At 35.4% G+C, this 26,654-nt stretch overlaps 1 protein-coding gene across 1 annotated transcript in view; it reads right to left on the bottom strand.

Moving 5' to 3' along the window:
- Positions 1 to 26,654, bottom strand: part of KIF6 (kinesin family member 6) — a gene marked incomplete at both ends in the record, with an annotated part of 163,788 nt that overhangs the window by 52,587 nt on the left and 84,547 nt on the right. The window contains one exon of the mRNA XM_084261758.1: positions 2,502 to 2,604. Coding sequence (XP_084117884.1) covers positions 2,502 to 2,604 — 103 coding nt within the window. The remainder of the gene's footprint in view (positions 1 to 2,501; positions 2,605 to 26,654) is intronic.

Genomic DNA, 26,654 nt, shown 5'->3' on the forward strand with positions numbered 1-26,654 from the left:
TCTGGACATAACCACAGATTTTTTTAAAGCAGGAAAGCAGTTAATAATGCACAGGAAAAAAAATGAAAAAGAATTGCTTTGTGTTAACTGCAAGCTAAGCTGTAGTAGATCACCTTTTCTATCCTACAAAGCCATTAACCATAAACAACTGTCCTAATACAAGTCTAAAGCTATTGTCTTTCACTTAAACAGTATGACACTAAATGAGCTCTAGAGAGAAATTATCCGTAACTATATAAGCATCCCTGCTTTTTAAATCCAGAGATGGTACTGAGTTACTGTACTGAGCTACAGCCCCTGTAAAGAGCTCTGAAGTAGTAGGTGAAAAGTTTTAAGTTAAAACCAGTATTTCTTTCATATATATATATTTAATACAAGACACATACTTTTCAGTGATTGATTTAATTGACCAATTACATTTGATTGTTTCCACATAGCTAATTAGAGAAAAAAATGTATGTATATTGGATATATATGAATATGAGTTTTCACATCTATATGAATAATTTCACCACCCAAGCAGCAGTTGTGACCTTCATAGTCAAACTTTCAACGAGGCTCAGTGACAGTTCACTATTCAATTAATATAAGAATGATATAACTAGCAAGCCAAGAAAATCTACCCAAAATACCCAAAGGAGAAAAATAAGACAGCTAAAAATAATTTGTGAAACAAATACTGTTTGTGGTACAACAGAAGTGGTCATGTAACTATAAACAAAATTATTAACATGAGTGGCCTACATATAAAGGGAAGTTATGGTAACCTTTAAACATGTGGTGTCCACACACTTCTTCCTGTGCAATTTAAACACTGGCTGGGTAACAGAGCTTTTGTGTAACTGGTAGTTCAGAGGTTGCATTCCAAATTACAGACTGGACTTGATATAAATCCATTTTAATGAACTCAGTAAACTTGGGAGCTATAGGCATCTTTGCTAAAAATGACTGCAAATGGCAGAGGAAAACTGTTTTGCTCCAGGGTATCAACCTTCACATTAGCATTGATTTCAGTAATCAGCTGATCTATACTAGAGAGGGGTTACCCAAGGCATTAGTCTGAATCTCTTTGTCCTTTAGGGAAAGCAAATCTGGTATCAAACTTTGTGGGTTCTGCCCATCTCTATTACGTGTTCTGAAACCAGAAGGAAATACCAGTTTGCTTCACAGTAATAACAGAGAAAATATGAAAGAATTGTGATTCACTAGAGGAAATTCAAGGCATGGCTCAAAACTGAGTTGCTCCCACTATCATAATGTGACCGTGAAGTGTTCTGCTCAATAGACAACACCACCAAAAATGATTGCAGTGTAATCAATTACACAGTGGTAATTAAGTGATGTGGCATCATCTGATATATTGATCAGAAGAAAGGCATTGCTAAATATCCAATTTACATGGATAAATTCTTTCATACATCTAATACCTTGGCAATTTGCATCCCTGGGACTATGTTATAGACCAGTTGACCAGTTCAGAAAAGGGATAAACAGCAAGATCTTGAATAAGACACAGAGACATGGAAATAATTTCTTGTCTCAATTCACTGAGGTAAATGAGTGCAAGACTCAGTGGCCCTGAAAACAACATCTTTCCTGCCTATTAAGCGAGGAAATTGTGTTACTAAGAAAGCAGAGGACAGAAGGAGAAAAAAAAAACAGGACAGGAAAAAGAAAAAGGATAAACAAAAAAACCCCCTCTAAAACTGTTAAAGGGAATGCTAGTTACAACAGTAGATTGAGAAATCTGATTTTGGCATCTCTAATCTCAAAACCTTGTATTTCTCTTGCAGTGTAAGGAATGTTAACACTTGAAAAGCCAACATTAAAACATTAATGTTCTCCAATCAACATGGACAAATATTAGAGGTTTTAATTTCTGAGATGTTTAAAATCTGCTTTCTGAAAATTAATGTTTTCAGTGTTTTGCCATTGTCACCATCTTCACCGGAAGATTCTGAAGTATTTTGCTGGGATTAGCAATACATGTGGAGGAGGAAAGTACTATTTCTGTGTTTGAGTGCAAAACTGGCAGAGAAAAGCTAAAATCACTTGGCAAACAAGTTAGGAACAACAGACAAAAGCATATGTTAAACATCTCCTAGCTTACTGTCCAACTTGGTGCCGAAGCCAGTAAAGCATTTTTGACAATGGAAACTACAGTAATTGATTCAGTCACATGGATCTTACTTCCTCTACATAATCCACGATCACGAATGCCATTTACCACATTGCTTCAACATGTCTATGAAGATATAATGAAAACCCAAAGAAGGATGCACTAAGATTCCTCATGCCACTTTCATATTCTATCCAGACTGCTGTTCTATCACCACTTAAAGCCTTCCGAACATGAAAAACCCTCTAAGAGAAGGCGAATTTTCTTTACCAAGCTCTCAAAAGAAGCCTGGCATGCCTTGTGTAAAATTACATGTTCCTGCCCAGACTCATAATGGAGTCTCAGATGTCTGCCTCCAACCGTATCTTGCTGTGACACTCACCTCTGTTTTAGAAGCTGTTTGTTGTCCTCAATGGTTATATTGTAAGCATGGTCCAGTTTGAAAACTTCAAAAGCTTCCTGACGTCCAAGTGACATCTCTCCTCCTGTCCCAAAGGAAAAAAAAAAAAAAAGATGTGGAACTATGTCAGAGTCATCAAAAGACAGACAATTTGCATTTATTTAACTCCCATTTAGACAAAAGGAGGAAGTCAGCCCAGGGGTCTTAAAGCACCCAGAAAGACTAAGTTCAGTGCTCCACCAACAGGAAAAAGATATTTGAGAAAATATTTCTCTTATCTGACAAAATAATTTTATCTTCTATGCAGTCGGAATGTTTGAGCTGTATAATTTCTCAAGTCAACTCAAAATGTTCCTAAGTGAAACCAAACTTTAAGAAGTGAAACCAAACTTTAAGAAGTAAAACCAAACTGGAAATTTAAAATCTGTGAAATATCCTTAAGCATGAACCAGAGGTATTTTCACAACAGCAAACTGCAATTTGCTCCTGTATTTCTTTCATCCCTGTTTCATATTGGCCCCTAAACATACCTTGAATATTTTCAATATTCTTGGAAGAAAAAAAAAGGCTTTTTTAAAATATGCATGACTTTCATCCCTTTTGAATGAAGTAGGTATTGTACCTACAAAAATGGTTGGCTCCTGCCTTTTATATTTTTAACATGATGTGTGTTTCTTTCTGTATGCCAGAAGGTCAAGACCTATTTGGCCTCCAAATTTTTTAAAATTCAACCTCGTGTTTCCAATTTACAACTCAAAATTATATTCCTTCAATTGGAATGATTTTCCTTAGGTTTTTTTTTTCCTCTAGAGTCTTTCTTCTGTCCCACTCAGAAGCCTGCTTTCCTGCTTCAGAGCTACCAAGACCCAAATTCATTGTGCACTAGAGCTATCAAATTTTCTGGGAGTTTTCTTGCACAGAAGTTTTCTATACGTTTTGTGCCAATAACATACATAGTCACATATACCAATTATTTTCTAGGCTACCTGCTTTGCAATTTTGGTGTAAGTTTGGGATAAGCAATACTGGGATGCTACACCTATTGGGGTGTAGCTCTGTAAGCTGCATTTTATAGTCCCTCCAAATACATTCTGCTGCCCCTCATCATATTCATAATATCGGGATTACTCCCAACTGTGTTCAGTGAGATTTCTGTGTGCTGATATTGTTTACAGTGGAGGCTGGTAACAAAAAAAACTAGCACTTAGGATTTAATAATCAGTAAAACTTTAAAAAAAACCCACCTTTATTCAAAATTTGCCCTCTATTTCAGTCAAAAGAATCAGCACATCTGTTACTAATTTAAAAAATTTGAGTTGAAAATAGAACCACCAGGAATGTTTGAATGGCAAAGCACACAGAAATGCTCCACCCTTTTTGAATAAGAAAATCAAAGAAAGTTACAGTGCAGTCTTTACTGCTGCATGATCCAAAGGAGCAAGAGGATTTAGGAAAATATATTTTTCTGTGATGATGACCTGAGAATATAACGTTCATGTTTCATGCTTGCCTTGAAGAAAAACAGGCAGCTTTACCAACAGAATTTTATAGCACATTCATCCCATCACTAGCACTAATTTTAATATGCAGCCTGAATTGACCCTCTAGAACTGCTTTTGTGGCAGAAAAAGTTAGTATTAAGTGCAGAAAGCCTGGACAAAATTCATGGCTGAGCCTAAAATAAACCACGAAAACACCCTTACTCACACATACAACTGCAATGTAAAGCACTTAACCCTTCTGGCAATGTGCTGCCTTTGCAAGTAGAAGTAAAAACAATGATTATTGCTTCTGCCTGGCAGAAATGTATCAACCAAAATTAAAGGTAACTTTATAATCATTTTCCAGTGCTACATGAGCAGGCAGCAGATTAGCACAGCCAAACAAAGCACACAAAAATAGATACTCAGAACAATTGGGAAGGGGAAATTTTCTGGTTTAAACAGTCCATTTTAAAGAAAATGCAAGAAGTAGTAAATAATCACATTCTGAAAATGGTATCTAAAGAAAGGAGCTTTAAAAGGACCATCAAGCTTGTATCTCAGCATAATATGAGCAGAGAACAGCTACAGAAGAACCTGCAGCCTGTGGATAATGACAGAGACTTTTAGGATTATGATAATAGAGGAATACAACAATGTTAATACCAGTAAAAGACTGCAAGAAACACTGGAAGTTTGATGGAGTGGTTGTTTTCATTCTGCGCAGTAATGAAGATGACTCCCTTTCCGTGGCTGTTGTGGTATTTTCAATCACGCTGTTTACATCTCCTTAAATAATCTGTATTTTCATAAAGTGGTTTCACCTTCCTTCAAATGGCCTCCAAGTGTGAAGGAGCACTAACATTACTGGCATGCTGTTTCTCTTGCACCTAATTCAAGCAAATAAGCTGTATGTTCTTTTCAAACACGGTGTTACTGAATTTCTGTTTTTCTCTAGCTGTAAATTGAAACTTATGTATATCAATATATATATTACATGAATAAAAGCAGAATTCATGACAATACATTTTTTTGCCAGGATATTAAAACATTTCAGCTACAACTATTAGACTTGTAGAAATATAAGTTTTTATGGGACAAGTAATTATCTGAAAATTCTTATCTAAGGAAGAATCATCATATCCTACAGGATGAGAACCAGGAAACACATGTCATCAAGTCATTATAATGTGAACTGGAATAATCATTATCATAAAAATAATTCAGATGATTGGAAAAAGCATAACATTTTCTGGCAATCACACTAATGAACCCCCAGTTGACAGGCTTGCATTAAAAAGTGATAAAGTTTTTATCATCTTAAGCTTAATTTTACCTTTCCACATAGGATGTTGTTCATCTTAAAACACAATTATGCCCAACACGCAATGAGAAAACTACAGCAACCATGTGATTATTTACAGCAAATTCCAACAGCCATATTTTTTAAAAATTCAGGCTTGATCCACATCCTGAATTTGAATGTTTAACAATGTTCTTATTGAAGGTTTGATTTCAATCTGTATTTATATCCAGTGCGCTCCACCAACTTTCACATTAATCAAAAATTTTTGGTTCAATAGGCTTGTCTCTTAAAATGTACAAACTACAGCTGCCCCAACTCAACATGGGTAAGTCAGAAAGCAAAGTGAGAATAGCTCACAAGCTCTGACCTAGAGCAACAAGATCTGAAATGACCAAGAAATAGAAAGATGGCTGTACTATCGATAATGGGCTAAACTCTTGAGATGTGTAATATTCCAAAATAGACTGAGAAAAAAATGTAATAAGGCTTTTGGATGTGGCTGATTACTTTTTAAGGTGATGTGAAAAGATCAAAGGGATTTCAAGACTCAGTTCTTTGCTCTACAGCAGGTAGAAACCTTCATATCAGTACAGATCCTGAAAGATTTTATGCACCCTATTCTATCACTAACTAATTTAGAGATCAATTATTCTATGCTGTTATGGATACAAATGGCAATTACAGAAGTAACTGTTTAGTGCCTCACAAACTTAACTGGCAAAATAGGTTAAAGCATAAATTTAAGACCCTGTTTTGTTGTCACAAGCGATCAAACATGGTTGTACATATATAAATGACTGCTCTGATTTTCAAATCTGTTCAAGACCAACAAATCCTACTGCATTTTGCCTCAGTGATCCCAGTTGATAAATACTGGACCATTCTTAAGGACTTTATTTTAGTGGTTCTTCATAAAAATTTCAAGAGTGCTCATACTGAAAACGGCACTTCCAGAGTGTGGAGACTATCCACCTTTTTTGGTTGGGTTTTTTGTTGTTGTTTTGTTAAAAGAAGGCTTTATTGCTCAGAGGGAGAAGACCTTCATAATGTTTAATGTGTGAAACCCACAGAAAATCTTTACATTGGTCTTTATTTAAGTCTGAAAAAAATCTGTAAAACAACGGCATGAAATTGTTATCTTATGTGTCAGAAGGCAGAATCACAGTATCTCCTCACAACCCCACCTTGCAACCAGATTTTGCTCCCGGTATGAGAGCTCCAAGGGGATTCCAGAAGCCTCATGCTGGAGGCTGACAGCTTAACCTGCAAAAAGAATTGGAAACAACTCTTCCAAGCTGAGCTGTTCTGAGGGAGGAACATTAAGACCGTTAACAAAAGCAAACTCTTGGGAATAGCTGTTCAGACCACGTATTCTGATGAGAAAGTCATCTGTCCACATATCTGCCCACATACCTGTTTTGCAGAAACTACATTTTCACAGTAGAAGACTTTGTCTTTCTGCTTGTTCCTACTAAGTGTGCTACTGGGCAAGAACTCTCAACTCTTAAACCAAAATTAATTGACGTGAAAAGCCCCCTTGGTTCAAGGAAAGCTCTCATGCAAGTGAGGGTTGTCCAAAGAATTTCAGGATGGCAGGTACTGTGAATTCTCTCTGTGTGCTTAAAAAGACCGTCAACCTGTTTGTGCTATGACCTATTTCCATTTATTATCAAATAAGAAAACGAGAACAGTGGACATTTCTAAAAGAAAGTAAAGACAAACTATTTGGTAAGTCTTTGCAATAAAACTGAAGTATTACAAGCATAATTCACTATATCTTTACCAGGATCCCTCAAGGTATCACAGACATGTGTTCAGAATGAAAAAAGTAGATGCAACCAAACTTAGGCATAATGAATGAACAAAAATACTTAAAACCCAATATACAGCAAATACTTCTCCACCATAAAGTTCAGGTAAATTCTTCATAAAAAGCCTATGTATTACACATGGCTACCTTCATTGCAATTCAAAAATGGGAAATACATAAAACAGGGCTGCTCACAGTACCCCTGCAGCGTGGAACTGCAAAACATAATCTTTGGGGAAGTTAAAAGCCTCAAAGGAAAACCAGAACATTAATTCACACTTGATGAACTAACAAAAATACTGGCATAATTTAATTTCTCTGGCTCTGGAGTTTCTTTCTTTGTTTACAGGGAAGGAAGAGGGTAAAATGGACAGTTTCTTGAGATTATGATCATATTTACTGTATAACATTGATCCAGGCAGGTCGGACTGTACTCCACAAGTGGAATTTCTACTGTGCAAACCCCTATGTTAATTGGTGTGTGTGTCATTTATCTGGGCATTATTTTAGACACATAAAATTAACTGACTGACAAGAGAAACTATTCCATACAAGTTAAAATAGTATATAAACTGAAATCATACTGCAAATGCTTAACAGCAAAGAACAAACTTGTACAGAACTATGTAGTACACAAATGAAAGAAAAGTACCATTTGTACTGCAATGAATATTGCTAGAGGATGTGTGATCACTAACACAGGGATTGCTTTAAGGTTACTGAACTAAAGAACAAAAATTAAATGTTACACAAACTCCAACTTTGTAAAAATCAATTTCTCTAAAGTTCAAATGGAGTGCTTCCAAAAAAACCCCACAACCAACTACTTAGAAGAATAGGACTAGGAGTAGGTTTTTAGATTAGTTAATATTCCTCTGAAGGGGTAATAAGGCAAGTACTGAAGTGTATTTCAAAACTGAAGGTTAAATGAAGTATAAACGTAATTTAAAACAAGATGAAGTTGACTAGTTTAAGATTGCCCAAGAACACAGAACCATGACAACAAACCTTCAAATGAGATATGATAGCTGAATTTAATCATCTTGCCTTTCTTCAGTTTCATTATTTAAAGAAATATCAGGTAACAGTACAGGTAAGAAAAATATTTTTCATATTAAATGAGCTGAATGTTTTTAAAAGCTATACTTTTGCAACAAAAACAACTCAAGCTTTATTGCCTAATGATAATCAGAAATGTAATGCAGTCCCTTTATTATTAGGTGGTAAGACTGATACCAGATCAAACCTTAGTGATCTCAAGTTGAAAAGATTGAAACTATTGAAATCTCTTTCCCTCATTTTCCTCTCCTGGAAAATAAGTATATTAGTCTCTACCTGTCAAACAGTGCAAAGCACAATGCTAGTGAGAATTACAGGATAAAAGAAAACTGATAATTAGCAACTTAATATACTGCATTACCTTCATCTTGCAGAGCACATATTTTGCTAGGATGTGTTAGACTCAGTTAACAGGATCATTTTGGTCTGATTCTGTTTCTGTTTGCTATGGATTCTAATAATTTCTCAGATGACATGGCATGGCTTCAAGATGCTGTAGAATATCTGCACTAGCATGAATGACTTATAGCATGTCTACTTCTATGTTACCGAGTTTTGCTGTTATATTTTCTAACATATTGAGAGGAACCAAGGATGCAGTCAAAGGCTACTTAGCATGAACAAAATGTTTGCAGACATCAGCTGCGAGGAATGAATCAGTGTATCTATTGATACAAACAAGTTTCTCTCATGTTTTGATACCAATATTATTGCACAAAAATTTTACATGACAGCTTGCATGTCTCAAAAGAGAAAAAATAATTTCCAGGTACTATTTGCAACCATTTACTTTAAAGCTGCCTGTGAGATCATATTTGATTGTATAACACATGCACACATTCAAAGTCCTTAATTAGTAGGTAGAAAGAGAGAGCCTGAAACTAAGCATGGTAGGCTTGGCAGAAGCTCAGGGGGTGGATACAAAGGAAAATATGAAGTCAAACCCACAAGAACTTTAGGAGCCCCACCCAGTGGTGCTGCCACTTCTAAATATGTAAGATTCACTTTTCCCTATGCTGGAATCACACATTTTGGATAATTTATCATAAACCAGGACATATATCTTATATGGCATTGTGCAGTTCATGTTAAATACAGATAATATAAATAGACTATGCATTTCATTCTCTTTGTAGCAGCTTAAATCTGTTCCTTTCATATACTGATGCAGTTGTAAGAATTTTACTAAATATAAGAAAGGGCTGTTACATTAGGCTCGAGTGACCTATCAACTTTAAATTAGACTACTGTGCTTAAAATGAAGACTTCAGTTAACACTGAGTAGATTAGGTGCATATGTTTTGACACCCTTCATGTATTTGCCATGTTGCAGCAGCATTTGCTGCTTGTTTTAGATCTGAAAAAAGACTTGAATGTTCAAAAACTTCTCTGCATTTTTTCATAGACCAACATGTTTAAAAAAAGAGATAGAATACTCAACAAAATTTGTCTCTTTTACATGTTCTATGCCTTTTGAGTGATAGATATGGTATTTAAATTTTCCTTTTCTGTATACCTTTCTCAGTTTTATGAAAATAACTCTGAATGAAGGGATAAGAATATTTTAGAGCTCTACCAAATGACAACCTACATCAGTGGAGTCATGACAGCTCAGGCCAAATGCAAATCAAGTTTTTTGTTAGGGACTGGCTGTAGAGATCTGCTTGTATTTTTGGTGTCTGGAGAGCCGTCTGCACCACCAATCTTTCTGGTAACACCATAAACCACAAAAGAAGCATATTTCATTTTCAGAGCAGTTTAGCAGAGGAAGAATAATTTGTTATGAACATCAATCTGGTTTTGGAAACTTAACGTACTTTTAATTTCATATTACATTTTAGCTTTATTCTTTGTTAAGATACTGGGTTTTTTTCTGAATTAGAAGTCAGCAAGCACTACACCTTAAGTAGACAAAAAAAGAAAAAAGTCTGTAGTGGGTTCACCATCGATTAGTACCAACCTGGGAATAGTTTAGACTATAAACTACAGGAGTGTAAGTGCTGCTTCATGAGAAATTAGTCTTTGTTTATTTATTTGTTCCTGTCGTTTGTTTGTTTTTTTCCCCCTTCAGGAACTCCAGCACCAAAAGAATGGGGTATGCTGAGGTAAAGTTGACAGAAGAAACCATTTGCTCTCTATTTACATTCAAGATAAATGAGCTACACCAATGCCATTGCTTATTTTTTCTGGCAGCTGAAAAATTTCGATTAAGAAATGAGCAAAACTTTATGGTAAAATAATGTTTGATTCTTGCTCTGTTGAAGCTTTACTGGAGTTTGCCTCTGACAGTGAACACAGTAGCCTGTTGTGTACTAATGTCCAGATTTTAAAAAGTGATTAGGCACATTATTGCTCCGCAATAACCACACTAAATTTCAAGCAGTCAGCTACTGAAGAAGCAATTTCGCTGTTTCTCAGCAAGTCCTGTAACCGCTACATTACAGACAGCATCCCCTCTTTCTCATGTCATTGCTGATGTTTTAAACAACAGTGGTCAAAACAGTCAGTGTATATTAACTGTACTATATTTTTTTCTTAGTGTTGGTACAGAATAAATTGAAGACTTAAAATATGGAACTTCCTCTTCTGGGGCAGTTCAAAACCTGAGTTAATAAAAAAACCCTAAACAAACAATACCTGAATGTTTGGTCACATTTGAGTGAAGGAGGATGGAAGGAAGTTGGGCTAAAATGTTATCAGGATCAATGAAAATTAGTACTGTATAACTCAATCCTATGTATCAGGTACAGGTCTCTAAAACCCATGTGTGATAAATTTGGGACTTCCTATTTAAAAGGACAAATGCGTAAACACAAAACGATACAAGTAAAAAACTCATTGCTTTTCTCAAGACTAAAAGTAATACGTAGTAACAATTATGTTTTTGTGGTGTTCTGAGTTTAGACTGCTTGAAGAAAATAAGAAATGCTTGAGAAATTTCATTAATACTACAGAAATATTTTTTGAATTCAGCAAATATCCCTATTTCTCTTGGCACAGACGCTCCTGAAAAAAGACCGAGAGAAATATGTTGGATAAATCCTATATGTTGGAAAAAACCCAACATATAGGATTCTAACAACCCATCTGATTTAGATGCAATACTTAAAGCTCTCCATGTTTTCAATTGAAGATGTAATTTAAAACAGGAATGTTGAGCTCCCCAGCTATTCCTGTCATTTGATGAGCTTGGAAAGAAGCATTGGTGCAATTTCCATCTGTCATTTTCCCAAGCTTTGCTGTTAGGCATTTTGACATACATCATAAAAAAAGAAAAAAATTGCATTACACAAACCAAACAAAAAACCTCACCTGAAATACAACCTTTAATTTCCAATATTACTGTGAAAATATCCACTCAAATATACAGATATCTCTGGGTTTAAAATTAATAAAACTGAATGTGAGAGGTCCCTGCTGCCAGTCAAGTCATCTTCAAGTAGCTACAAAAATAGATTATTCTTTCCTATACGGTATGTCTCTCACTTCACAGACAGATCTCAAGCCCTCTTCCTTTCAATCCAGGGACCTTTTCTTCTTTGCACATCCATTTTTGGGGCATGGTATATCCACTCCAGGGTGATGAATGAGGAAGATCTTTTATATCTAACTAGAGTACTGCTCTCAGAACCAAGAGGGAACATAAAGGGGGACAAAATAGGAACATATTAATGAAAAATTAATTTTCCACCTGACGATGTCAGGCACACAGCATGCTAGGAACAGCACAGGGATGACACTTGCCATGAACAATGCTTACACTATTGCTGCTGCGAAAAGTTCAGTGAGGGCTTTTTGTTGAATACATCTTAATGCATTTTAATAAAGAACAACTATTAATGACATGAAATATTGTATTTTGAGCTTGGAGTCTAAAAGATATAAGCACTGTAAAATTACAGGTCAATTAATTCCCACTCTTCCATACTCTGCAGGTGAAATCTAAAAATAGATATTGGGCCACTGAAACAATTGAGATACCTTCTCTGAGGGCAGGTCTGCTGTAGTGAATGGATTTCTGTCTTGCCTAAAGGAGAGTGAATAGGCAGAGACAGCGAAGACCTCATAATTGCTGCTAAGTTGACCAAAAGATCTCTGCTAGTCACATTATTTTCCGTTACCAGAGAAAACACTAGAAATAATCATGTCGGGCTTTACAAATATAATTTTGAAACAAAATTGTACATATTAACTCCAAATTTAATCCCTGAGACCTCACCATGGTAAAATTAATTCAACTTTGTGATGAAGTTTCCATCTTTAATTTTTCCCTAGAGGCAGAAGTGCATTCTACCCTGTAGTTGTGGGTTGGTGTAGTCTATTCCATTAACAGTAAGTCCTGCTGCTATAACAATAAATATCCACATTCAGCGAACTAATCATTCCTTGACTTTATGTGCAGCAACCATTCCCCATGAAATAAAAGTCAAAGAGCAATTTGATACTTCAGTGTGGTAAAATAAAGCCTAGGATTTGGCAACATTTATTTGCTTATAATAATTCACAGAATGTTTGTCTTCCAGAAACCTATCAGTGCATCTGTAGCAATTTCTTGACCATTCCTCTTTTTGTGTTATTGGAGGATGACTACTTATAAAAATATTATCTTTTAACTTCCATGAGCCTACAAATGATTATAGTGGTTACAGATCACTTACTCTTAGATGAATATCTATACAACAGGATCACATATTTTTTTTCCAATCCTCAACACTGATGATAGAAAATAAATTAATTTCGAAGCTAAATTCCTGGTTCTGCAAGTAAACATCCACTAGCATTTTTTTCCCCGAAGTATGTTCATAGAAAACATAAGGCAGTTAAAATATGCACCTTCATTGTGTAGAACAGAAACTAGTTTTCTTTTATAAAATGTGCATACAACTGCACAATAACATGCAACACATTTCACACCCCTTAAAATCATTCTCTAGAGTCTGCTCCTACTAATTTATTGGCAGCTTTAGTTATTCTGACTATATTCTCCACAGTACATAAAAAGAGAAAAGGAAAACTGCAATTATGATGCCCAATTGTATTAAAATTGAGGAAAAGTTGAGTAATCTGGGTTCTTCTGTGTCTTAATTACTGCATTTAGTTTTCTGTGATTCAAAACACTCACATTCTTGACCCAGGGGTATTAATGGCAAAACTGATTGCTCGCAGAGGCAAGACTCCCCTCTTGCCCCTCTGACTCATCATATGACAAAGGTTTGCTGGAGGTGAAAATTCAATGGCCTCAGTACCCATATTAGGGAATTTCACTTTAAAAATCCCCAACATGTCATGTGAAATATTTGGGTGAAATTCCATTTCATATTGGTACAATTCCCACTGTGAAGAGCTACTACTTTCAATTCCTTTTTAACCCAAATTTGTAATCGTCTGAACTGCGAGGCAAAGGATCAAAAGATCATTTTTGCACAAATAACCTCTGTAGCTCTAAATCTGCTTATGTCAGGACACAGAATTAAGAGTGGTTTTGCCCCTTGGAAATCTGTTGAAATAAGTGACTATCACTAGAAAACTAGCATAATTCTTCCTGAATACCAAGTACACTATGTTTATTTCATGGCTTTAAACTGCTTGTTTTCCTTAAGATCAAAATGGGGCAATATATTATAGAAATTCCTTGTCACAGAAGCTTATTTCAATGCTAGATGTGCTGTATCTTAGAGCCATGAGCTCTTGTATTAGGCTTTACTTAATTAAAATAAACCCGCTGAAAATCAAAAGAATGTCTGCTTGGAGCTCTTCTTCTAGTATTCCCTTATGTAAAGTTGTTTTAACACTCCTGCTGCAAAATGGAGACATTTTCCTCCTGTTTCCAAACACTGGCCATTATTCAAACTTATGTCACTCTCTGTACATGAAAAGATTAAAGAAAATTTCTGAAATGTTTAGAATTATTTCTCTCCAGAGCTAAAGCTGGATGTAAAATGCATCATCATGAAGTGATCAAAGTGGGGAGGTATTGCTGAAGAAAGGACTCATAATAGAAAATACAAGCATTTTAGCACTCAGAACTTTGCCAGCTCACCCTGGTGCTTTACTCTCTTTTCCTTTAGTGAGCAAGTAGATATGGCTTGGCATGAAATATATTTGCATGCAGCTTACTCTCAGAGTTTACAATAAATATCAAACATGCTATAACTAAAAATGTTCACCCATGCTTGCATGGAATTTTAAGTAGCCAACACAACCTAGATTTTCAACAAAGCTTCCCAAACAAATTAGCTATCAATAAAGAAAAGTAACTCTGTTCAAACAGTTATGCTGACTGAATATGAAGAGTCAAGACTTCCAAGGTTTTATACTGGTTTCTGCTTCTAATTCATTGTCTTACTTTCACAAATCTGCTCCTAAATGTTAGAAAAACAAGATTTTGCACTTATATATGGCCTTTGAACGTGAAATCTCAAAGTGATCAAGAAAGATAACCCACTCCAATTTATTTTACAGCTGAGGAAACTGGTTCAGAGAGATGAGGTCACTTGTATCAGTTCACAAACTTAGTAAATAATAAAGACTGAAATAAAAAACAGATGCCCTGCATCTCAGCCTGGAACCTTACATAATGCAATGCATTGCCTCTGTAATGCAATGGAAAGCTCAATTGTTTTATTTATAGTTTAAAACCACACAGCAGTAGAAGTATGCAAACAACAGTGAACATGAAGGAAAAATATGACAAACAAAACCAAGATTCCAAGCCAGGTAACAACCTCAGTCAGACAATATACTATATCACAAGTGTCCAGCGAAAACTCAGAAACATACAAAGACAAATGTTAACAGAAGCTCACATATTATTTAGGAAATACTCTTACTAAGGAGTTTCATTTCTTTAGGAATAACAAGACTGGCACAAGTTGTCAGTGGGCAGAACTGCAAACAAGACAACTATCTGAAGTTTCTCTCCATAAGTAATGAAAAAGTGAACATTACAAAAACAAACAAAAAAATGATTACATGAAGAATAACATACTGAAGGAAGTATCAAAAATAAAGAGGGACAGGCAAAGCTTCCACCCCAAACCAAATTTGCAGCAGCTGTTCATTATGACACACCAAATACAGCCTTTGCCATTTGTGTAAGGTATACAAATTGTTTGCTTTAATTATTGCACTGAACTGCTTAAAAGAATTTTTCCTTTTTCCTTTATCCACTAAAAGAACATTTCACGACTTCAAAAAATTTCTACATAGAGCAACACTTGGTAGCAAGTTGTCTTGTCATATAGTCTCTTTCTACTAGTGCCTGAATAAATCTATTGCTACAAAATATATTTAGATTTCTCCATTATCTGTGAATTTCATAGCATTTTTCTTACACTAAAATTTCTTCTGTTTGAAGTATTTACTTTTTTCTCTACACTTCAGGATTTTGCAATTTTATTTAGAAGAAAATGGTAATTTTTTCAAGATGCATCACAATATGACTCATTGCTACTACATTTTTCAGTGTACTGCTTTCACTATTAGCAATTCAGAAATAGCCTCTCATTTGCAATAACCCTTTAGAAAACCATTTGATACAAACCAGCTTTTGAACTGCTGCATTTCAAGCATCTGAAAAAGATCTATGATTTGACCCCAAGATTAAAAGCACAGAAGATGAATGCTGTGCTTATATTATAGGCAGCTATCCAGCACTGAGAGGAAGGTTGAAGGCATTAGTATTGAAATATTCAGGATAGTAACCTTAGGAGAGTAGGGGAAAAGAGAGAAAAGAGAAGAGGAGAGAGAAAAGAGGAGAGAGAAAAGAGAAGAGAGAAAAGAGAAGAGGAGAGAGAAAAGAGAAGAGAGAAAAGAGAAGAGGAGAGAGAAAAGAGAAGAAAAGAGAAAAGAGAAAAGAGAAAAGAGAAAAGAGAAAAGAGAAAAAAGAAAAGAGAAAAGAGGAGAGAGAAAAGAGGAGAGAGAAAAGAGGAGAGGAGAGAGAAAAGAGAAGAGAGAAAAGAGAAGAGGAGAGAGAAAAGAGGAGAGAGAAAAGAGAAGAGAGAGAAAAGAGGAGAGAGAAAAGGGAGAGAAGAAATCAAAGCGTGCTTCAAACCCAATGTGCTAGACTAAAAAAAGATGAATCTGCAACAGCATAAAAAATAGCACCTGACTAGCCAGATAAAATTTTCATACTTTTTGCAGAATATTGTTACATCAGCTCATGTTTCCCTTTTAACTGAAAATTATGCCTGAAAACATCTATTCTCTTTCCATTTTGGTTTTGGTTTTGTCAGGAGGGTTTTTTATGGCAGTAAACAGAAACTTTACTAAACCTCAGGCTGCCAATAGGCCTCTAGAACCTGTGTGGTTGTGCAACACACTCTCTTGTATCTCAACTCCTTTATGACTGCCTTCCCAGTAAACACTAAATGCCATCTCTTTTTGTCCAGGCATAAAATGGACCACTGTAAAATGGACCCTAGTAAAGATAACAGTTTCAGGAATTATGCACTGTTCAACATATTTTTAATATTATTTTTAACATATATATAAACTATTAAATTGAAAAAAAAATGGTGCCATTGTGACTGTGCCTAGAAAAACTGTAGTTTGATAATTTGGGCAAACTTCTTTTCAGAGGCTTTTAGGGGTGATCTTTCCTCTACCCTTTAACATCCCTCTTTACACTTTCTTTCCTAAAGTCCACAGTTTGCAAAAAAGCAGATTCCAGGAAATGAAGTTACTTGTTCGGGTACAACTGCCAAAGCCACTTCCTGTACGCACTTGGCAGAAATGCTTGGGTAAAAAAAGCCTTATGACATTTTTCAATCCAACCAAGATGGGCATTCCATTCAGCCACACAAAAACTCAATTTAGCCCCAGAACTGTATGCCAGTGTTACATATTTGACTGCTCAAAGTATTACACTCCAGTAATAATAAATTCAAGTCTACATTTGTCAGGAAAAAATAGCATCAAACAGGTTCCATACAACAAACATACCCACTACTTCACCCATGATTTGATATTATTCCATGTTTGGTATTTTGCTGTTTTTTGTCCTTTCTGTCCATACTGCCTGGAATGTAAATGCACTGTAAGGAGTAACTTATGAAAAGTCTGCAAAGATGCCATGGACTGGATCATGGCATAACACAGTCATTGTTATATTTGGCATTGACACTATTTACACCTCATGCAGTAGCAGTTAGAAAAGTAAAAATTTATGAGACAACATCTATAACAAACACCTGAGCTGCTGTAACAGAAAACCATCAAATACTTAATAGTCATCAGATGCACTGAAGAGGCTGCCAATGACTGAATCTTTGACTTTTAAACAATATTTCACCAAGCCATGCCCTGCACAATCTCTATTTTGACAAAGTTAGGTCTTTGTAAGAACATAATTGGTCTAAACAAAGTGATTAAAAGTATCTATAAAGGAAAAAGTAATCTGCTATTACTCTGGTTACTTTGACTCCAGAACACCCTCTATCATAAAAGACAAAAAAAATTGGCCTAAGGGAATATGAAGCAGTGTAAAACTTAACACTTCTTTGTATAGCCTCCCTAAGTTAATGAAGCTCCAGCTCAGATGTCTGCCTTTGAGCCTTCAGTTCTTTTTGAGAGCAACAACCTGTTCCAGTGTCTCAACCATGCTCACAGTAAAGAATTCTCTCCTAATATCTCAGCTAAATCTACCTTCTTTTAGTTTAAAGCCATTACCCCTTGTCTTGTCACTGCACTCATTAATAAACAGCCCCTCTCCATCTTTTCTGTAAGCCCCTTCAGGTACTGGAAGGCTGTTCTAAGGTCTCCGCAGAGCATTCCCTTCTCCAGGCTGAACAAACCCAACTCTCTGAGGCTGTCTTCACAGGAGAGGTGCTCCAGCCTTCTGATCATCTTTGTGGTCTCCTTTGGATCTGTTCCAACAAGCCTTAACAGTAAATCCAGCCTGGTCATGCAATGATATAATGAACCTGATTAGCCTTTTAAGTGTCTCTAATTTTTCTGACTAACCTTATTAGTTTTAAAGGCCACTAACTCTACACTCCCTTCAAGAGTGCGAGGATAAGATACCTTGTCTTTACAGCTATAAGCCATGTGGATGTTTAGGCCTGGATGGGGTGGAAGTTCTTGTGCCCAGAAAATGAGCATCTCAAAGATTTAACTATGAATGGTGAAGTACTAACGTGAGGATTGGCCACATACATATAATTATTGCAGCAACCTAAAACTGGAAGAAATATTAAATCTTATGCTTTAACACTTCAACTAAACACTAAGTAATAGACATCAACAAGAACACTGAACCAGAAGCTACCAAACACCAATCTATGCTGTGGTTTTATATCTTCCTCTGAAGTGCCTCACCTTGGAGCTGATGCAAGTACTGCCAGCACTGTTAATGCGCAGATAGGGGTGCTGCTGTCTGTTGTGAACATGACCCTACAACATCCATGTGTAGGTACTATCCGACGTACTACTGTGGCTTTGTACTTAATCATTTGGGGGATACAAGCCTCATAGGAAAAAGGACACATTTAAGCAGTTTAACAATCAGAAGTGACAAGAACTTCATATGAAAAAAAAAGCAGAAATGATTTTCTTAGCACAGCACAGATTTCTCTGTGCTGTGTTTATCTCAAGAGAAAGTTTAGCAAGTCTTAAGAAAAAGAAAAGAAAGAACAGAAAAGTTACAGAAGCTGTTAAGGATCTAAAGAGACCTCCTGAAAATAGACAAATGATTGCAGAATGCCTGAGTAACACAGGCACTTCCAAAAGAAAAAAAATTCTTTTCAGGAAAAGATTTTTATCACTTTGTCATTTTACCACTTGGAAATATCCTGGATAATTTCTGCTGTATTATAAAAAGTTAGTTGCACAATGACTTTATTGTTTTGAAGACAGTGATTTTGAGGCAGAACTAAAGTTACCACTTCAAACCTTATTTCGATATCCCTTTCACTGACATTTTAGATGCATCTGGTTTTATAGGCATTTCATATTATATAGCTCACAAGTATTTTCTTTTTGAAATGACCACTGGATCCCTATAAATGCAATACGAAAAAAACCCAAGCCTGAACATGTGAACTAAACCTAGTTTTACAACAGTATAAACCAATGCAAAGAGAAGATAGCATTACAGTTGAAATGCTCCAGCTATGCATTAAAAAATTCTGCAGGAGTCTGGCTTTACTTTAAGGAGAGCATAGAACAGATACACACATACTCTAAAGGATGCCAACATATCAGTCTCACTCTTACAGTGAAAATTTTTAAGGCCAAAGATTTAATAAACTTGAACTACTTATGCTATAAACCAGACTATCTTTGTATTCTCTATATTGAAACATAAATATGCTGAAATTGGTTTGATTTCTGTTGAGGAACAAGCAAAAGAAAGTAAAAGTGCATCTTCCCAAAAAAGTGTGCATTAATTTCTCCATTCAACAAAGTAAATTGCAGAAAGTTTAAAAAATGTCATCCCATGTTATCAGGATCAGATTTTCAGATTACTTTTCTGTATTAGTTTTGCCTAGATCTGAACTTCACAATACAATTTTGGAGTTTATCATCATTTGAAGGAATTATGAAATTACAATAAATGTTAAACCTACTAAAATAATAACAGTAAGCAAGTTCAGCAACACAGAGGCAACAGGAGTTAGAGGGCCAGGATGTGACCAAACAGAAAAGCTCTGAAATATTCAAGAAACAATAAAATAAGAGTGATAATACTGATGGAAGATTGACATTATGACAGGAATGTCAGTAAAAGATGAAATTTAGTTTTATTTATGCAGGTCTAGTAAAAATATGCTGAAAATCAGGTAGGGAGCTCCCACTAGGAATATGTAGAAGTATTTGGCATAGCATCATTAACAACAGCAACAACAAAACCTTTCAGCAAATGTTTTGTTCAATAGTCACCAAATGAATCACTTACGTGATCATATTATCAGGAAAAGCTGAAAAACAGGAATACTAAGGAGAAGATTAAACACAAGCATTGTAATATAATAGTTTAGAACTTTGCCATGACTAGCTTCCACCCCTCACTGCATCAGTGTCATGTATCAGTGGTTTGAAGAACTGTAATCCTACCAAATGCTTGCCAACATTAAGTAATTTCTTTAGCCACACCACTCTGCCACAGGAAAATGGCCATAATCACCAACATCTCAGGGATCTTTGTACACAGGTTTACAAATAAACACTCCATTTCTCTGTATAACTCAACGTAATCAATACAAATTTCAAATTTGCCTTAACTTATGGAAGTGTTAAACCTTCTCCTATCTGCCTCAAGGAATAAAAAGATTAAAGACTGTTTTCAATGTAGCCTGGTAGATAGCTACAGCAGAGCATCTCAGCAATGATTTTCAAGACAGACCAACCCTGCAATGAGGGTTTAACTGAGCTAGAAATAAAAGCTACGAAAGTTACTGCATAACATAATGGAAAACCAAATATCAACTCAGCTTTCTTTTAAAAGTGTCTGAACATACAACAGATGTTCCAGAGTTAAAACTGTAAGAGACATAAAACAATGCGTAAGAGGTAGGTGAATTGTACAATGTTTGAGTCTTTCAGCAAAAGCATCTAAAACTCTGAAATCCATTCTCACTCTGGCAAAAAGTCACAGCTCCACCTGCTTCAACCACAGAATAAAAGAAGCATCAAACTGGCCTTAAACATTTGATGAAACTTATCTTAACCTGGAATAAGTAAGGGCTTGTGTGATATTTTCAATTATTTGTAGTTTGGTTTTATATCGAAACATACTGAGACTAGTCTAGGTATAGGATCTCTGTTTCTGTTAGGATCAGTACATGAAAAGATTTTTTTTTTAGATTAAATACTCAAAAGGTGAAACAAATTATATACCATTTTATTATTTAGCAGAAATATCAGTATCTGCACAGAAATATCTCAAGATTAATTTAATAGGAAAAGCTTCTAATCTTTGCGTTACCCATACGCATACATAATGTGCATCTAGTGGCTCTTTCAAATGGTGCTGCAGTCTCTTGGGTCCGACGTTCATAACAATAACAACATGGAAGAAATTTCACAGATGCATCTACCAATCTGACAGTCAATATAACAAGGAATTTAATCACCCTTCAAGTGTGCAGAAACTTTCAGGACCATATTTCACCTCTAAAACACCGAGTTGAACAGCTTCAGTCAGAAAGCCCAAAAACATCACTAATGAGTTAAGGATCCAATAGCATTTTTAGACAACCAAAATATGGCTAATGAATCAGTAAGGCAAACAGATTGGAAATAGTAGAGAGTTTCCAGGGAACACTAGGTTACATTTCAGCAGACTAATCTGGATAAGAGAACAGTAAACTAGCATAAAAATACTGGAAAGTTTCCCCGTCTAAACAGACTCAAGAGGAAGGCAGTAAAAACTGCAAAAAGCATCTTAACAAGCTTCCAAACATACGTTCTGCATCACAAGAGATTCCCAGCTGAGAAGTGGAAAGAAAGACATGACAGACATCTTAGAAAAACCAGAAAACTTTTGTAAAACAAAATAAATGTGGGGAAAGAAAAAGCTGTTGATGGCCATATAACAAGTCAGTGGTTTCACGTAACAGCATTTTCAATACATAAGTTTTAACATCTCTGAAGAATTAATGAAAGTACTGTAATGATCCACTCCCCGCTCTCAGTAAATCCTTGCAACTTCCAAAATCAGCCTTTGATGTTGCAAATGGAGAAATAGCTAAAAAAGGCAAAATCTGGGCTTCATCTCCCAAAAATAACTCTATGTTCTTATTTATAAACACTTAGTTAAGATGACAAAAATCCTGACAAACAGGGCTTTATCATGGCATACCAATTGTAAGAGGTCACAACTTTAAATTCTACAACATGTATTTATATTTCTTCGTAACAAAGAATAGTCATCTGTTGTTGCTTACATCGATGTTTCTACAGAGACTTCTTAACACATTCGTTTCTTACTGTTCATTAATCTCAAGTCTGTTCAGTTCAAAGTCCTCACTCAAGCAAAACTCAGAGTGGACTCACTGAATTCCAACAAAACAAAGCTCTTGGAAGCAGTACAGTTAGAAGATTCAAAAAAAAACCCCAAACAAACCAAAACCACCCAAACCCCAGAAGTTATCTGAGTGTCCTATAAATTCATAGAATCAGTCTTCTTGGTATTTATTACAAGCAAAGAACTTTTAAAGAGAGTAATTTTGTTCTGGAAACTACTTCGAATTTTAATTTTTACTTTTTGTTCATATCACAAGATTAAAAAAAACTGTGATCTTAAAGACAGAGGTACTTAAATGTACAAATGAACATGAAAAATTCAAAAATTCCCACAACTGTATTCTACAAAATACGTGCCTGTGTTCATATTTATGTCATAAATTGGAGCCTCGGGAATACATGTTTTATCTCTTCACTTGAAATAACAGAAAATAACTTCGTTATGCTTATCAGAAGTAAAGGCTTATAAAGTTGTTAGAAGCATATGCTGATTGTTAACATTTGTCAAATTTATTTTAAAGGCTTTTTATAATACCTAAATCTTAAGCAGTTGAAGCCTGATACTTCTTGCTTGGTCCTTAAACTTGGCAATAATGAAAAATTTATCATGGCAAATAATCACAGGATGTTATAGAAAAAACATTATGCTTAAGAAATTAGCAAAACAACACGTCTTATTTTAGATATTAGTTACAAAAGATTAATGGCAGCAATGAAATATTCACTGCATCTTACTAAGAGCTGGTGAAGTTCAGCTGGAGAACAAATGCAATATATACATATACGTACACACTTTTTCCTGGACGGGTAACAGAAAATGTAGGACATCCTTTCTTTTCTGACTGAGGAGAAAGATCAACAGTAACCCTGAACAACGCCCTAAATGCATCAGTAAGCTCTTTTGATGACCAAATAGCAATAAAATGGGTACATCTGTTTGTTCACAGATCTGTTAGAAGCACAGTGCCAAGTGTCTGTCCTCAGACATCCCAAAGCACTACTGGATACAGAAAAGACTCCAAGAAACATATAGGTTTGCTAAGTACTTAATTTTTCTGGAAAGTTGAGGCCTGCCTTTGAACTGAAGAACATAGAAAAGATTCTGATGGAAAATCTCAGTCATTTTTTTCCATTAGGGATCTCTGTGTGTTTTCCAACAATAGGAGGAAGTTTTTTCCCCCAAAATTATTACATAAATACATAAAATAGCCAAGATAAATATTTTGAGAGGTCTTAATACAAGATGAAAATATTTAGGTTTCAGAATTGAGCAGTTGGTGTGTTATTATCACTACTTTCCCGCTATTCATGCTCACCACATGTTTACAGAAACCATCTCTCACCTTTCACTGTAAAGTCAGCTTGTTAGTCCATCGGTAGGAATGCTCTTTTTTGTATATGCTCACATAATGCCTAGTAAAAAGGGATCTTAAACCCTGAATAGGATACACAGCAGGTAAATTCTTCACCAAACTCTCCAAAAAACTGAAAACTTCTCAGTGAAAGATAAAGAACATGGCTAAAAATGGTCAAAACTTGACCCTAATAAAATCTTTTCTGAGAGCAAAATAATCCCTCTCAAGCCCATCAGCATATACAACTATTTGAAGCTTTTTCCAAGATTTATTGTGTTCTTTGAATGTCACAATATTCACACTGTTTTCTGGTAACCAAACTGTTTATATTTTAGGAGAAAAACAAATCCAGCAGGAGGAAAAATGGTATCATATGTCTCTTACACTGACAGAATTATGCTAGAAGCAAGCAGCACTCTGAGACCTATTTCAAAATAAGACATCTGTACAGAAGAAGTGATATAGTATGATAAAAGTAAAATACAACAAAATGTTTATCGCTCCAGGGAAAGGTATGATAAAGTCTTATTTTTTCTTGTTTTGTTGGGTTCATTCATATTTTGACTTATCTTGAAATTACTAATTTGTAATAACTGACACCACCTCCTGAGAAAGGTTATATGTAGGTATGAATTATGAATAATACTAAAGCTTCAGTACAGACTTTATGAACTTTACAAACTAAATTATTTTATTAAAAATAACATTATTGAAGCAATTGTAAAGCTCAAGTTATTATGCCAGTAACTTATCTTTGTATTTTCTGGAATGGTCATCTGAAAAATGAATTACATTAATAGCCAGAGAGTTATTTCTGTTTCAGATTTATGAAAGATATTATGATGCAATAAATAACAGCAGCTACTGAGTATGTTAAAGCATTTTACTCAGTCTTACTCATGTAGTTATGGATTTATAAACTAGAATGTTCAGTGATTAAGATAGGAATTGACAAGTAGGTTCTCCACTTTCATATATAACACTTGGACTAAGATAAAAAGTTCTCATCTGTTCACTCTAAGATAACTGTCTTATGCAATCCTTAAAAGCTCCTCAGTCGTGGGAACTGGATTGCCAAAATGTCAGCAGCAGGCAGCCTTCCACTACTTCCAGGCTCTGCTACCTACCACTCCCTCCTGAAAGCAGTCTCTTGAAATCTGTCAGCATGTAAACTGGTATAATTTTCAGCTGTAGAATTCAGTGCCATGTAACTCAACGTCACCAGCAAAACCTTGTGCATTACTGGGATGCTGCAGTAATCGTTGAGAACACCCTAATACATATATACACACAATACAAAACATGGCAACAACCCACATGTCTAATTTCATCTGTTCTTACTGATTTCCCACTGGTATCAAACTTGTGATTGACAATATTTAAAATAATGACATTACTTTGAATGTGAGCCCTGATAGTTAAATAAGCAGTTAAAGACATACCTGTTCAGAAAATAATACCATTCAACATTAAATCAACACTTTACAACTCAGTATTTATGAGCAGTTGGACAATATGATACATTAGTGCCCAAAGTCCTAATTAGAAATCAAAGAGGCTTTGCTTCTCTTTGTGTTTGTACCATTGTTACCATTAAAGGCTGGTATTGAGAGTTTCAGGCACACAGGAGGTAGGGAAAAGTTACAATGTCCAGGAAGGTAAGTATTGCAGTATGTCAAGCCTTTGTATTATATCTAATCAAGATGTATTATATCTACTTGGTTTCTTCTGAGTATGCATGCACATTCAATGTAGCAACCAAACCAAAAAACCAAAACAAACACAGACGTGCCCGTGTAGATATGTACAGATGTATAAGTCACTCATTCATCTTCAAATTCAGCCTGCCATGGGACAGATGGGGTCCAGGAATTGGTTTATTGCTGTGATGAGCTCAAGATAGCTTTCCTCTTAACACAGATTATTACCTTAAACTCAAAATGAAATCGTATGGGTACATTACTTCTGCTCAAAACAGCACCTGAACAGGACAGGATGGAATAGAGACATGATTACCTGCATTTTTCCCACATAGAAAGTGGCCCAGGATCAAATGGGAAAAAACGTTAAAAAAAGTTTCACCATACAAAGATAGCAGTTCTATGAGACAATCCACTTTTTACCACACAGAGAAAGAAATGTTGCCAGTATGTCGACAAGGGGGCCTGTACTATTATCAGCAGCCTAATTTCATACACATTTAGCAGCCTAAATGACTTTTTCTGGGTAACAGGTGAGTAAATCTGGAGATTTTACAAAGCTAGACTGTCCCGCAACTATTTCACTAAACAAAATATTTTTTTTTGCCTGTACTTTCTGCTGATTTCCTAATTTAATTGTTTTCAGGATAAGGAAATGGAATATAAAAATGGAAAATACATTAGAGATGTGAACAGAGACATTACACCCATAAGAAATGCCACTTTATATTACATTAAAACAGGCTGATTGTAGAGTTGAGAATTAAAAACAGAAAGCTTGCACACTAACTAAACAATTAAAATAGTTAACATATGCATAGCCTGCAAGTTGTAACCTGGAATCTTCATAACTGATGTAAGGTATAGAAAGTGTTTGAATGATAAAGAATAGCTTTAATATTAAAGATTCTATTTGTGAGTTCTACCCTGGCTCAGGCCCAAGTCCTTTCACACATCTTTAGCAAATCCTTAATGCCTATAGACAAGAAAACTTATGCATACAATTCAGATGTAATTTGAAAGGAATGGGTAGCTTTAGAATAACGAGTATTATTTGCACATTTGCAAAATGTGAAAAATGAGGTTCTGTGCTCAAGAGAGAATGCTGCCTCACTTCCACTTCTATCTGATCAAGAGTCAGGAGAGAATGTTGGGTCATCATCCAAACTTCTTCTGAAATATCAGTCCTACAGAGCGCAAGAGATAAGGTTCAACAACCCAGTCACTTAAACTGACATGTGGGTTCTTACATCATGTTCAAAGAAAAAAATCACATGTATACACACACACAAATGCTGGCAAAGAGAGAGAGCATAGTATCAAAGCTGAGAACTTGCTCATGCTTCTGGGATTCTTACATAAAGAGGAAAAGAAATATATAAAAGATGTAATTATGCTAGTCATTTTTAAAATAAAATGTAGCTACTTTGTGCTAAAATATTTCTGAGGTTATTAAAAG

The sequence above is a fragment of the Gallinula chloropus genome, assembly GCF_964237585.1.
Source record: "Gallinula chloropus genome assembly, chromosome: 3".
In the NCBI taxonomy this organism is placed as follows: Eukaryota; Metazoa; Chordata; class Aves; order Gruiformes; family Rallidae; genus Gallinula; species Gallinula chloropus.